Below are 13131 nucleotides of genomic sequence, written 5' to 3' on the forward strand. Positions count from 1 at the left end.
GAGTGCAGTGGCATGATCATAGCCACCTCAGCCTCCCACTTCAGCCTCCTGAGTAGCTGGGATTCCAGGCATGCGCCACCATGTTCAGCTAATTTTTATTTTTTAATTTATTTTATTATTTATTTATTTTTGAGACAGAGTGTTGCTCTGTCACCCAGGCTAGAGTGCAGTGGTGTGATCTCAGCTTACTGCAATCTCCACCTCCCGGGTTCAAGCAATTCTCGTGCCTCATCCTCCCCAGTAGCTGCGATTACAGGTGTGCGCCACCATGCCTGGCTAATTTTTGTATTTTTAGTAGAGACAGGGTTTTGTCATGTTGGCTAGGCTGGTCTCAAACTCCTGGCCTCAAGTGATCTGCTCGCCTCGGTCTTCCAAAGTGCTGGGATTATAGGCATGAGCCACCGCGCCCGGCTGCAGCTAATTTTTAAGAACATTTTTGTAGAGATGGGGTTTTGCTATGTTGCCCAGGCTGGGCTCAAACTTCTGGTCTCAAGCAAATCTCCTGCCTTGGTCTCCCAAAGTGTTGGGATTACAGGCGTAAGCCACCGTGACCAGCCTCAAGAAATGCTTTTTACTCCTTATCTTGGACATTGGTACAAATAGAATTCTCTTGGCTGGGAAGATTGGAATCAAATATAGTCTCAAAATGACCCTATCAGTCTTAGAATCCTAAACTGCTTAATACCAAACACTCTGGGAGCAATTTTTTTATGAACTGAATTTTGTGAGTGATAGAAAAACATTAAAAGATTTTATGTATTTTTGCAAGCATTCTGTAACACGACACAGATTTTTAGAGACAGAAAATCTTAGATTCAGGCTTAGAGTGTCTGGATATGTCAGTTATATTTTTATTACTAAAAATGAGAGGCCAGGTGCAGTGGCTCACACTTTTAATCCCAACACTTTGGGAGGCCAAGGTAGGAGGACTGCTTGAACCTAGGAGTTCAAGACCAGCCTGGGCAACACAGTGAGACTCCACGTCTACAAAGAGTAAAAAAAAAAAAAATGAGCCAGGTGTGGTGGTGTGTGCCTGTAGTCCCAGCTACTCAAGGGGCGGAGGTGGGAGGATCGCTTGATCCAGGGAGGCTGAGGCTGCAGTGAGCTATGATTGCACCACTGCACTCCAGCTGGGCAACTGAGACCCCATCCCAAAAAAAGAAGAGATAAGTATGAAATATAACAGTAAATTTTATAACAATTTTGTAATACTCTCAGATATTACTTTATTTTTTGAATAGGCCTTCTGAATCCTAATCTCAGAAAATAAATAGAAAACAAATTTCTTCTATTCAGTCATTAAGCTGCTATAACTTACAAAACAGTTGGCCCCTCCCCTCCTTATCCATGATTTTGCTTTCCACTGTTTCAGTTACCCATGGTCAACTGTGGCCTGGAAATATTAAATGAAAGTTCCAGAAATGAACAATTCCTAAGGCTTAGGTTGTGTGCCATCTCACTCTGTCCAGCCAGGACACGAATCGTCCCTTTGCCCAGCCTATCCATGCTGTGTGCGCTACCCCGTCATCAGTCACTAAGCAGCCGTCTTGTTATTCATAATGGCCCCAGGAAGCTGGCAATTTGGATACGCCACAGAGAAGCCATTAAGCGCTTCCTTTAAGTGAAAGCGCTTCCTTTAAGTAAATTCAGTAACAATGAATCTTCTATCTGTAACATTGTGAAGAAAGAAAAAAATTTCTGCTGGTTTTGTGGAAAACTCAAACTGGAAAAGTACAGATACGTTTTGGTAATATCTACATTTTCAAGCCCCCACTGGGGGTCTTGGAATGCATCCCTCGAGGATAAGGGGGGGCTACTGTAGTGGTATTTGGCCAGAGCTGGGTAGTGGTGGTGGGGTTAGACCTGTAAACTCCTATTTCCATAAAGCAGCATCCTGTGTCTTAAAAGCGGACAACAGTCTGGCTGTCACGGACAAGGAACTCCTTTCTCTCTGTCAGAAGCCTTTCCTAAGGGAGTACTATTTCGAGGTAATGAAATCCAGATTGCGAACTCAGCCGCAGTTCAGTCTCACTGACTCCTATTTTTCTGAATTTTGAGGTCTCAAGTAGGGCTGCTGTGTTGTACATCTGGCACTGAAATGGTCCATGCCTGGTTAATATGTGTGTACTGATTTGCTAATGGGTTTCTTCCCAAACATATTTTATAAGTTATGGGTCCAGATTTAGTGGTCCCAGACTATGGTACATAGCTGGCTTACCTGGGGGAGGAGGGGCAGCTCTCACTGGGTAGTTGGCATTTTGAGTCCCACTGGAATAACCTGTATTTTGGGTAGTGTTCCTTCTGGTAGGACCTGAAATAAACAAGACAAAGTTAAAATCAGTGCTACTGGTTGATTTTATGGATCCTCATGGTTCTTTGCATATGGAAAATTTTTGAGAAGCTTGGATTCCAGTTCTCAGGTGGATCTGCAGGAGAACAGTTGCAGTGGAGAAGGAGCAGTTGAGGGAAGTATGTAATGGTAGCTACTGGGTGGGAGGAGCTGGAGGATAGGTTTATAGAAATACAGTTTTGAAATGTTAGAGACAGTGGTTTTTAAGGAAGGATTGGTCATCTTACAAAGGTGTTTCTATTTTTGCAGACTTTTAAAAGAGACAGATGGAACATTTTAATATTTGCATTCATGTTCTAAATGCTAAGTGGCTGAGCAGGTTCACTAATGCTGTGGATCAATGGGGTTGGCATGAAGCCCGTTCCGGCACTGCCTGCACGCCTGCCTACGTCAAGCGCCTTGCACACAAGTGTGTGTGTTCTATGGTCCTTGAACTAAACACAGAGACCACAAGGAGTAGAAGCAGACTTGTACCCTTCACACAGACAGGAAGGAATTAGGAACAAGCTGGGGCCAAAGGAACACACTGTGGGTCCCAGTCAGGGCCGGACAGCAGGGCCAGAGGAGCCAGAGGAGATCTCTGCAGAGACATCTATGTGGGGAAGAAAAACAATAAACAGGGTATCGAATGGAACAGGAAGGAAGGCAGGATTAAACCAGCTGGAAGAAGGGTACAGAGGGAGTTTCTTATAAAGAGAAGAGCTGAAGAATAGAGAAGGGTAGGAGGTGACAAGGTGCACAGTGCAGATACAGCAAAGGAGCTGCAGCTCTAGGGCCTGGGAGAACCAACCACGTGGGATCCGGGCAAACCCAGTGTGGCCTGCTGGGGGCTTCCCTCCCAGTACCTAGGCCACCCTCTCCACCCCAAATAAGATAGAATCCAACACCTATTGGGCAATTTCCACTCTGGGGCCCGCTGCACAAACATAGTCTGCTGGTTATTTGCAGCCTTTCTTTTCCCGGCTCTGTGCCCTGGGGTCTGAGTCCTGTGGACAGCCAGGCCTCTGCCTTCCAGTGGGGTGAGGCCTATAGGCCAGGAAAACAGGAGGCACTGGCAGGAGACTGGAGTGTCAGGAGGGAGGTGGGGGACTTCATGCCTCCTTCCTGCCTGCAGCCTTCAGTTCACCTCGTTCCTCCCTCTGCTGCTTCAGGTTTGCGGAAATAATGATTTCCTGCCACTCCCTTTCCCTGGGTCCCTACTTTGTTCCCTAAACCCTGTCCACATCTTTTTACCGAAAAGTCTCTTCAGAAATCCGTCCAAAAGTTGCTGTCTGTTTTCTGCAAGTACTAACGGATACACAGACATACATCAACATTTTCTGAGTGGCTCTACATATATAAAGATATGATGGCATTTACTGGTATTGTATTAATATGTTAGAGAACATGTTAAGGTGTACCTTTGCAGACAGATTTGAGAAATGGCTAATTAATTAATTTTTGAGAAGGAGTTTCACTCTTGTTGCCCAGGCTGGAGTGCAATGGCGCGATCTCAGCTCACTGCAACCTCCGCCTCCTGGGTTCAAGCAATTCTCCTGCCTCAGCCTCCCAAGTAGCTGGGACTGCAGGCATACACCACAACACCTGGCTAGTTTTTTGTATTTAGTAGAGACCGGGTGTTGGTCAGGCTGGTCTCAAACTCCTGACCTCAGGTAGTTCACCTGCCTCGGCCTCCCAAAGTGCAGTATAGGCATGAGCCACCGTGCCTGGCCTAGAAACAGTTATTTTATATATGGCATCTTCATGTGTGTGATCACACACAGGCTAAGTTTTAGAACAATATCACAGTATATGCATACATAGCATATATGATTATTCTATGCTGTGTACTATAGATATAAGTTTATAAATATCAATTATAAATAGAAAAATAAAGGCCAGGGAAGGAGTTAGGCTGGGGTTTGAGGTAGTGCGTGTGTGTGTGTGTGTGTGTGTGTGTGTATGGTGTTTAATTTCTTTTTCATCTTTTTTTTTAATGAGACAGGGTCTTGCTCTGTCACCTAGGCTGGGGTGCAGTGGCACCCCAGTAAAGATCATGATTTACTGCAGCCTTGACCTCGCAGGCTCAAGCCACCCTCCCACCTCAGCCTCCCGAGTGGCTGGGACTACAGGCATGCACTAGCATGCCTGGCTAACTTTTATATTTTTATTTTTGTGTGTGGAGACAGGGTTTTGCCATGTTACTCAGGCTGGTCTAGAACTCTTGGGTTCAAGCGATCGTCCGGCCTTGGCCTCCCAAGGTGCTGGGATTACAGGTGTGAGCCACCACGCCTGGCCCAGTCAATTTCTTTAAAGGTGGCATAGAGGATGATGCTGGTATTGTGGACAAGATGTGACTGGAAAGGGAGGGGAAATTTGAAGCTAACAAACTCTGATTTGTTTTAACCACAATATTGTAATGCCAGGTGTACTGATACATAAGTACTAAGTCCCTCAGAAACTTTTAACCTGCTCATTTTCCTTGCTGTTGCTTTAGTTTGAAATGCTCCATTCTGAAGAAAGCCTGAGCCCCAGGAAGCAGAAGGTGTACTGATTCTCAGCCCCCACATCTGTGCACATGTTTGCAGCATTTGCTCAGGAGACTCGGGGGAGCGGCGGCAGTTCTGCCTGCGAGGCCCGTGGAGCACTTACGGGAGTTCTTGGGCAGTCCAGGTCCGATGCTGACCTGCAGCACTTTGTTACTGGGCTTGAGGACAGCCAGGTCCCCAAACCCTTGGTGGAACTGCACTTGCCGGGAGCCCCCTGCACTCCAGGGGCCCCAGTTCTCCTTTTTCAACTTCAGTTCAAGCCTGCAAAAAGCACACTGGGGTTAAAAGGTCGAAGGACGCAGTGAGAAAACGGTGCTCAGAGATCCCGCCATGGAGTTCTGCTGCTGGAAAAGCATCAACGTGAGGCAAGAACGGACAGTCTACACCAGGAGCAGGGCCCTGAGGATGCGCACCGCATCCATGGGGTGGCACTGTCGCTGCATGACAATGAGCCAGAAAGAGGAGCATCTGGGGCCTGGTACCGTGAGATACCAGGTGGTGAGGGAGGTACACCTTGCTAATGTGCCAATGCCACTCTGTCAGGTGGTCTCAGGGGCGCCTGCTGAGGGGACAGAGGAAAGAGACAATTTCCAGGTCATACCGCTGCGCTGTCATTGTGCTTCCAGCTGTTGTCCCTGATTCTATGCTTGTGGAGGACTGAGAGATGCCAAACACAGGCCAGCCTGAAGACTCTAGCGTAGAACCTGGCTTTGTTTAGTCCCGTACTATTCTTGCACCATCACAGCCCACACAGGGATGGAAAAAGACACACACTAGCAACCAAAATCCAAATAGAAGGCAGGATTTACCTGCAATTCCCCAACTCCCCAGCCAGTTTTAACGCTTCTGTATTGCATATATGCCTGCATTATGCAGTCCTTATTCTGCTTTTAACTTATATTTTCTCATATCATAAGAAGGAAAAATCATAATTTTAAGTAGCTGCCTATTATAAGTTTCCCTTATCATGATACTAAGGCTTTGTCTTGGCCTTGTTCTTGTAGCTGGGAAAAGATGAAGGATATTCCCATTTTATAGTTGGGGAAATTTAAAAAGAAAAGCTAAATAACTTTCTGTGTTTTAGACAGGGTCTTGCTCTGTTGCCCAGGCTGGCATGCAGTGGTGCGGTCTCAGCTCACTGCAACCTCTGCCTCCTGGGCTCAAGTATCCTCCCACCTCAGCCTCCCGAGTAGCTGGGGCTACAGGCATGCACCACCATACTCGGCTAATTTTTTTTTTTTAATTTTTTACTTTTTGTAGAGATGTGGTCTTACTATATTGCCCAGACTAGCTAAATAACTCTTACTCAGCAAATACGAGATTAGAGGGTCAACAGTATGCCAGTACCTGGTCCATTAGATCATGTTGCCAAAAGAAACGAAGGTGAGGCCGGGCATGGTGGCTCAAGCCTGTGATACCAGCACTTTGGGAGGCCGAGGTGGGTGGATCACTTGAGGTTAGTAGTTCAAGACCAGCCTGGCCAACATGGTGAAACCCCATATCTACTAAAAATAAGAAAAAATTAGCTGGGTGTGGTGGTGAGCACTTGTAATCCTAGCTACTCAGGAGGCTGAGGCAGGAGAATTGCTTGAACCTGGGAGGCAGAGGTTGCAGTGAGCCGAGATCGCATCACTGTACTCCAGCCTGGGCAACAGAACGAGACGCCATCTCAAAAAAAAAAAAAGAGAAAAGAAAAGAAAAAGAAAGAAAGAAAGAAAGAAAGAAAGGTGAACCACCTACACAATACGTTGGCCACCTATAGTCCTCAAGCCCCCAGAGGCCCTACCAATAAATAGGTTTTATTATGCATTGGTTTGGGGAATTTAAGTCCCCACCTCTGTCACTTTCATCTGCTTCCAGCCTGATTCTACTCCTGTCTGCTCTGCTAAATTAAAAAACCCTTTTTTTGGGTGATACATAAAAATCTGCCTTTGTCTGCCTCATTTAGGTGATTTTTGTCTAAATGATAAAATACAGTAGTCTATGAAGTCATTATTTCACAGAAATGCAAAAGTAACCTTTTCAAAGTCTGTGACTACTATCCAGACTGTCTTCTGCAGGCTTAAGGTTCCACTGGGGCCAGCCAGACCCCACTGTCCTCCTCGCAGGCCTCCTCCAACCCCATCCTGAATCCCAGGGGTGCGATCAAGACCCCTTTTTAGCTACACGCAGAAGTTTGGGTCCCAGATGCAGACTTACGTATTGCTGAATTTCAGAGGTAGTTGCTTCTGGGTTTTTTCCTCGTAACGCTTTGCTAAGAGGCTTAGGAATTCAGTTTTGAAGACAGATTCAAGCAAACTGTCATACTCTTGCTCATGGAGAATAAAAATGTCATCCTGCATAGTACTGTAAAGAGATTGGACAAACACACTTGGTGAAAGCTGTGCTTCTGTTTACTCTATTGGTTTTTTTCTTCCATTTTAAAAATCCTGCAAGATAGTGCTAAGATTTTACAGTCTTTCTTTCTATAAGTAATAATCTTTCAAACAAAACCAACAACAATGAATTACATAATGAGATTGCTGAAATCTGCTTTCAAAGAAAGTTTATAGCCCAACAAAAGCATAATCAAAGTACTTTTTCCACATGATTTTTCAAATCAGGAACTTGACAATTTAGCCCATATTTAAAAAAAAATCCATTTTCTTTTTTTTTTTTTATTAAGTATTTATTGATCATTCTTGGGTGTTTCTCGGAGAGGGGGATATGGCAGGGTCATAGGATAATAGTGGAGAGAAGGTCAGCAGATAAACACATGAACAAAGGTCTCTGGTTTTCCTAGGCAGAGGTCCCTGCGGCCTTCTGCAGTGTTTGTGCCCCTGGGTACTTGAGATTAGGGAGTGGTGATGACTCTTAAAGAGCATGCTGCCTTCAAGCATCTGTTTGACAAAGCACATCTTGCACCGCCCTTAATCCATTTAACCCTGAGTTGACACAGCACATGTTTCAGAGAGCAGGGGGCTGGGGGAAAGGCCATAGATCAACAGCATCCCAAGGCATAAGAATTTCTCCTAGTCAGAATGAAATGGAGTCTCCTATGCCCACCTCTTTCTACACAGACACAGCAACAATCTGATCTCTCCTTCCTTTCCCCACACTTCCCCCCCTTCTTTTCAACAAAACCGCCATCGTCCTCATGGCCCGCTCCCGATGGTCGCTGTCTCTTCGGAGCTGTTGGGTACACCTCCCAGACAGGGCGGCCGGGCAGAGGCGCTCCTCATTTCCCAAACGAGGCAGCCGGGCAGAGGCGCTCCTCACCTCCCAGACGGGGCGGCCGGGCAGAGGCGCTCCTCACCTCCCAGACGAGGCGGCCGGGCAGAGGCGCTCCTCACCTCCCAGACGGGGCGGCCGGGCAGAGGCGCTCCTCACCTCCCAGACGGGGCGGCCGGGCAGAGGCGCTCCTCACCTCCCAGACGGGGCCGCGGGGCAGAGGCGCTCCTCACCTCCCAGACGGGGCGGCCGGGCAGAGACGCTCCTCACCTCCCAGACGGGGCGGCCGGGCAGAGGTGCTCCTCACCTCCCAGACGGGGCGGCCGGGCAGAGGCGCTCCTCATCTCCCAGACGGGGCGGCCAGGCAGAGGCGCTCCTCACTTCCTTCCAGACGGGGTGGCAGCCGGGCAGAGGCGCTCCTCACTTCCCAGATGGGGCGGCCGGGCAGAGGCTCTCCTCACCTCCCAGACGGGGCGGCCGGGCAGAGGCGCTCCTCACTTCCTCCCAGACAGGGTGGCAGCCGGGCAGAGGCGCTCCTCATCTCCCAGACGGGGCAGCCGGGCAGAGGCGCTCCTCACTTCCCAGAGGAGGCGGCCGGGCAGAGGCGCTCCTCACCTCCCAGACGGGGCGGCCGGGCAGAGGCGCTCCTCATCTCCCAGACGGGGCGGCCGGGCAGAGGCGCTCCTCACTTCCTTCCAGATGGGGTGGCAGCCGGGCAGAGGCGCTCCTCACTTCCCAGATGGGGCGGCCGGGCAGAGGCGCTCCTCACTTCCCAGACGGGGCGGCCGGGCAGAGACGCTCCTCACTTCCTCCCAGACGGGGTGGCAGCCAGGCAGAGCGCTCCTCACTTCCCAGACTGGGCGGCCGGGCAGGGGCGCTCCTCACCTCCCAGACGGGGTGGCCAGGCAGAGGCGCTCCTCACTTCCCAGATGGGGTGGCGGCTGGGCAGAGGCGCTCCTCACTTCCCAGATGGAGCAGCCAGGCAGAGGCGCTCCTCACTTCCTCCCAGACGGGGTGGCGGCCAGGCAGAGGCGCTCCTCACTTCCCAGACGGGGCGGCCGGGCAGAGGTGCTCCTCACTTCCTCCCAGACGGGGTGGCGGCCAGGCAGAGGCGCTTCTCACCTCGCAGACGGGGTGGCCAGGCAGAGGCGCTCCTCACTTCCCAGACGGGGCGGCCGGGCAGAGGTGCTCCTCACTTCCTCCCAGATGGGGTGGCGGCCAGGCAGAGGCGCTCCTCACCTCGCAGACGGGGTGGCCAGGCAGAGGCGCTCCTCACTTCCCAGACAGGGTGGCGGCCAGGCAGAGGCACTCCTCACTTCCCAGACGGGGTGGCCGGGCAGAGGCGCTCCTCACTTCCCAGATAGGGCGGCCGGGCAGAGGTGCTCCTCACTTCCTCCCAGACGGGGTGGCGGCCGGGCAGAGGCGCTCCTCACCTCCCAGACGGGGCGGCCGGGCAGAGGCGCTCCTCACCTCCCAGACGGGGCGGCCGGGCAGAGGCGCTCCTCACCTCCCAGACGGGGCGGCCGGGCAGAGGCGCTCCTCACCTCCCAGACGGGGCGGCCGGGCAGAGGCGCTCCTCACTTCCCATACGGGGTGGCGGCCGGGCAGAGGCACTCCTCACTTCCCAGATGGGGCAGCCGGGCAGAGGCGCTCCTCACCTCCCAGACGGGGCAGCCGGCAGAGGTGCTCCTCATCTCCCAGACGGGGCAGCCGGGCAGAGGTGCTCCTCACTTCCTCCCAGACGGGGTGGTGGCCGGGCAGAGGCACTCCTCACTTCCCAGATGGGGCAGCCGGGCAGAGGGGCTCCTCACATCCCAGACGATGGGCGGCCAGGCAGAGATGCTCCTCACTTCCTAGACGGGGTGGCGGCGGGGCAGAGGCTGTAATCTTAGCACTTTAAGAGGCCAAGGCAGGAGGCTGGTAGGTGGAGGTTGTAGCGAGCCAAGATCACGCCACTGCACTCCAGCCTGAGCACCATTGAGCACTGAGTGAGCGAGACTCCGTCTGCAATCCCAGCACCTCGGGAGGCCGAGGCAGGCAGATCACTCGAGGCCAGGAGCTGGAGACCAGCCCGGTCAACACGGCGAAACCCCGTCTCCACCAAAAATACAAAAACCATTCAGGCGTGGTGGCGCGCGCCTGCAATCCCAGGCACTCGGCAGGCCGAGGCAGGAGAGTCACAGGAGCCCGAGGCAGGGAGGCTGCAGCGAGCCGAGATCACGGTAGTACAGTCCAGCTTCGGCAACAGAGGGAGACCGAAAAAAGAAGGAGAGGGAGACCGAAGAAAGGGGAGAGGGAGACGGAGAGGGAGAGGGAGAGGGAGAGGGAGACCGGAGAGGGAGAGGGAGCAAAAATCCATTTTCAAATCCATCTTGTGTTTTTAAGATCATAAAAATCTAGAAAGTTATGAATAGAATGCAGCTGAAAAGGGATAACTCTACATTTACGTTCCAAGTGAGTATAATTTATGATCTGGTTGTAGCTATTGTAGTAAATTTGAATTTGAAGAATCATAAACTCGGTTATCAAGAGGGAAGCCAATGTCCTGGACTTCAAGGTACTTATTAAGAACCTTCTGGCAAACAGTGCTCTGTGGATACTGCAGGCCAGGAGCTACTAGAATGTACAGAGATGCCCAAGTTCAGAGATGCAAAGGCCAGATGGACAAACAGCAAACAAGCAAAAATCATCACCTTCAAGCTAATGAGTTTTGTTAGACAAGGAAAGAACACACCTTTGCGGGAACTGCATGTTTGGACAGGGTGGGATTGTGGAGAAATTTATGCCTGGAGGGGAGCAGGTGTTAGAAGCTATAGGGTGATGGAAGACAGACGCTGAAGCAGACCCGGCTCCGAGGAAACGCTTGGTGGTCAGGGCAGGCTGATGAGACAAAGTTCCATCTTCAGGCCTGGCTAGGCTTGGTAGAAAGCAACAACATGTATGTAATTGAGAATGTGCATTCCCTGTTAGATTTATCACTCAGGTGAATGGGGCCACCACCCCAAAGGCTATAATATATAAGTTTACGAGTATCTCCAAGTACCACTGCCAAATACCGAAGGCAACCCTTTGAAGAATGAGATTTTATTAGGGATTGTAAGCATTTTCCCAGGCATTAGAAACAAATTAGGCAAACCTGCTTCAGTGAATTGACCATGGTAACATTTTAGTCTCTCCAAGTGCCACAGACATGGTTCTTTGTATACACAGAGTCCTGCAGCGTCGCTCAGGAGCTCTGCTCTGCTCTTGGAGCACCTGGTGTCACTGCACCAGTGGGATTACTGTGGCTGTGACAAAGCCAGATGATGAGGCAAGGGGATCACACAGAGGACTGAACTGTAGAGAATCTTCGAGACCCAGGATCCTTCTTCCGTGTAAAATCTGACCCATTTAGAAGGAAACTCCTGTGGTATCCCTGTTCAGCCCCATTCACAGGTCAAGGTAGGGGTTGGGCCCTTCTTGGAATCACAGGGCTCCCTTGGGCAGAGAATCTTGGGGGACTATCCCAGGCTTGTCAGGAATCTTCTCTCCAGACTGAGACAGGGAGCTAGTGACCCAGAGCTGATGGAGCCAGTAGCTGTAGCCATAGCCTCTACCTTGGTCTGATGTTGAAACTTATTCACCAATGTGCTAGTATTAAGAAGTGTGGCCTTAAGGAGGTGATTAAGTTACAAGGAAGAGGTCCTCAAGAATTGGATTAGTGATCTTACAGAAGAGGTATGACGGAATGGTTTGCCCTTTCTGTCATTCTCCCATGTGAGGACACAACAAGAGGTGCCATCTATAAAGAAGACAGTGGGCCTTCACCAGACACCAGATCTGCCTGCACCTTGTTTAACCTTGGACTTCCCGGTCTCTAGAACTGTAACAATTAAATTCTTACTGTTTACAAATTACCCACTTTCAGTCCTCCTACAGGAAAGGGGCTTGGTAATCCACAGGAGAAAAAGAGGTCAAAGGAACCACAGCACAATTGGAAAGGAAGGTGCAGAACGGCAGCACGCGCAAACCATGGGGGTGGGGCGGGGCGGTGAATGGAGGTCACTGGAAGCAAGAGGCCAGTGTCAGGGGAAAGGAGCTTGGTCCTTTCATGGCCAGCTTGCTGAAGAACAGCCAAAGAGTTGCCCTTGGATGTGAAGTGAGAACACTTTACAGTATTTTTTGGACAAATAATGGCCATTTGGGTGGAGCACTTGGTCATTATCATTACCTCAGATGTTTGTTTTCAGACATCCACGCATCATAGCCATGCTTCTTGCCCACTCCTGTGATAGCTGGGATCAAGGATAAACCCTGACAACCAGTGGTTTAAACAACAGACGGTTTTCATCTCCGTCACTCAACAGCGCATGCAAAGGCAATTCACGGCCAACATGCCAGTTCTACAGTGCCTGGGAACAATCACCTCTCCTTCCCTTTAAAGGTACAGCCAGCAATCCAAAACCCCAAAAAGCACTTACGAAAAGCTGCTCAAAAGACCTCTTCCAAGTCATTTTGAATTAATAAAGTCTAAGCCTCCTAGCACCCTAGCCCAGGTGTAAGAACCCGGCTGCATTAGGTAGAGTGCATGCAACAGACCAGAGTAAAACAAGAAGCTCCACTTTTTGGCCTTTGGGGTGAGGAATGAAACGCCTTCCTGTTTTGGTTGTTTGCTCAAAGCTTTCTTTGGCATGTCTGGTCATGCCTGGTGGCCTGGCTGAACTGTGGCAGGGTGGTGATTATTCAACAGGGCTAAATGAGCCCAACACAAGTCACCTTGAGTGGTTTAATGTGCTTAGATTTAGTAGGAGTTTCATTACTATTATAACGAAAAAAGCAAGCGGACCAAAACTTCATGGTCAATTATCAGCATGAATCTAGAAATGAGAAGAGATGTGTTTGGACACTTTGACTTTAACCATCAACTCCAAAATTCCCTCCCTTCAGTGATCCAGGCATTGGAGCTAGGCAGACCACCTTCACCCAGGCCAGGGTCTCAGCTCATTCTGCTCTCCTTAGCCCATGCTCCCGGACCTGAAAACAAAGCTTTTGTGTTTATTTATT

At 50.2% G+C, this 13131-nt stretch overlaps 1 protein-coding gene across 1 annotated transcript in view; it reads right to left on the minus strand.

Annotated features, from left to right (window-relative positions):
• MYO1E (myosin IE) overlaps positions 1–13131 on the minus strand; it is a 233980-nt gene that overhangs the window by 19488 nt on the left and 201361 nt on the right. Inside the window, exons 23-25 of the mRNA XM_024232358.3 lie at positions 7078–7224; positions 4982–5139; positions 2219–2311 (exon numbers count right to left, since the gene is read on the minus strand). Of these exons, the coding sequence (XP_024088126.1) occupies positions 2219–2311; positions 4982–5139; positions 7078–7224 (398 nt within the window). The remainder of the gene's footprint in view (positions 1–2218; positions 2312–4981; positions 5140–7077; positions 7225–13131) is intronic.

Source organism: Pongo abelii, chromosome 16 (assembly GCF_028885655.2).
Source record: "Pongo abelii isolate AG06213 chromosome 16, NHGRI_mPonAbe1-v2.0_pri, whole genome shotgun sequence".
NCBI classification, from domain to species: Eukaryota; Metazoa; Chordata; class Mammalia; order Primates; family Hominidae; genus Pongo; species Pongo abelii.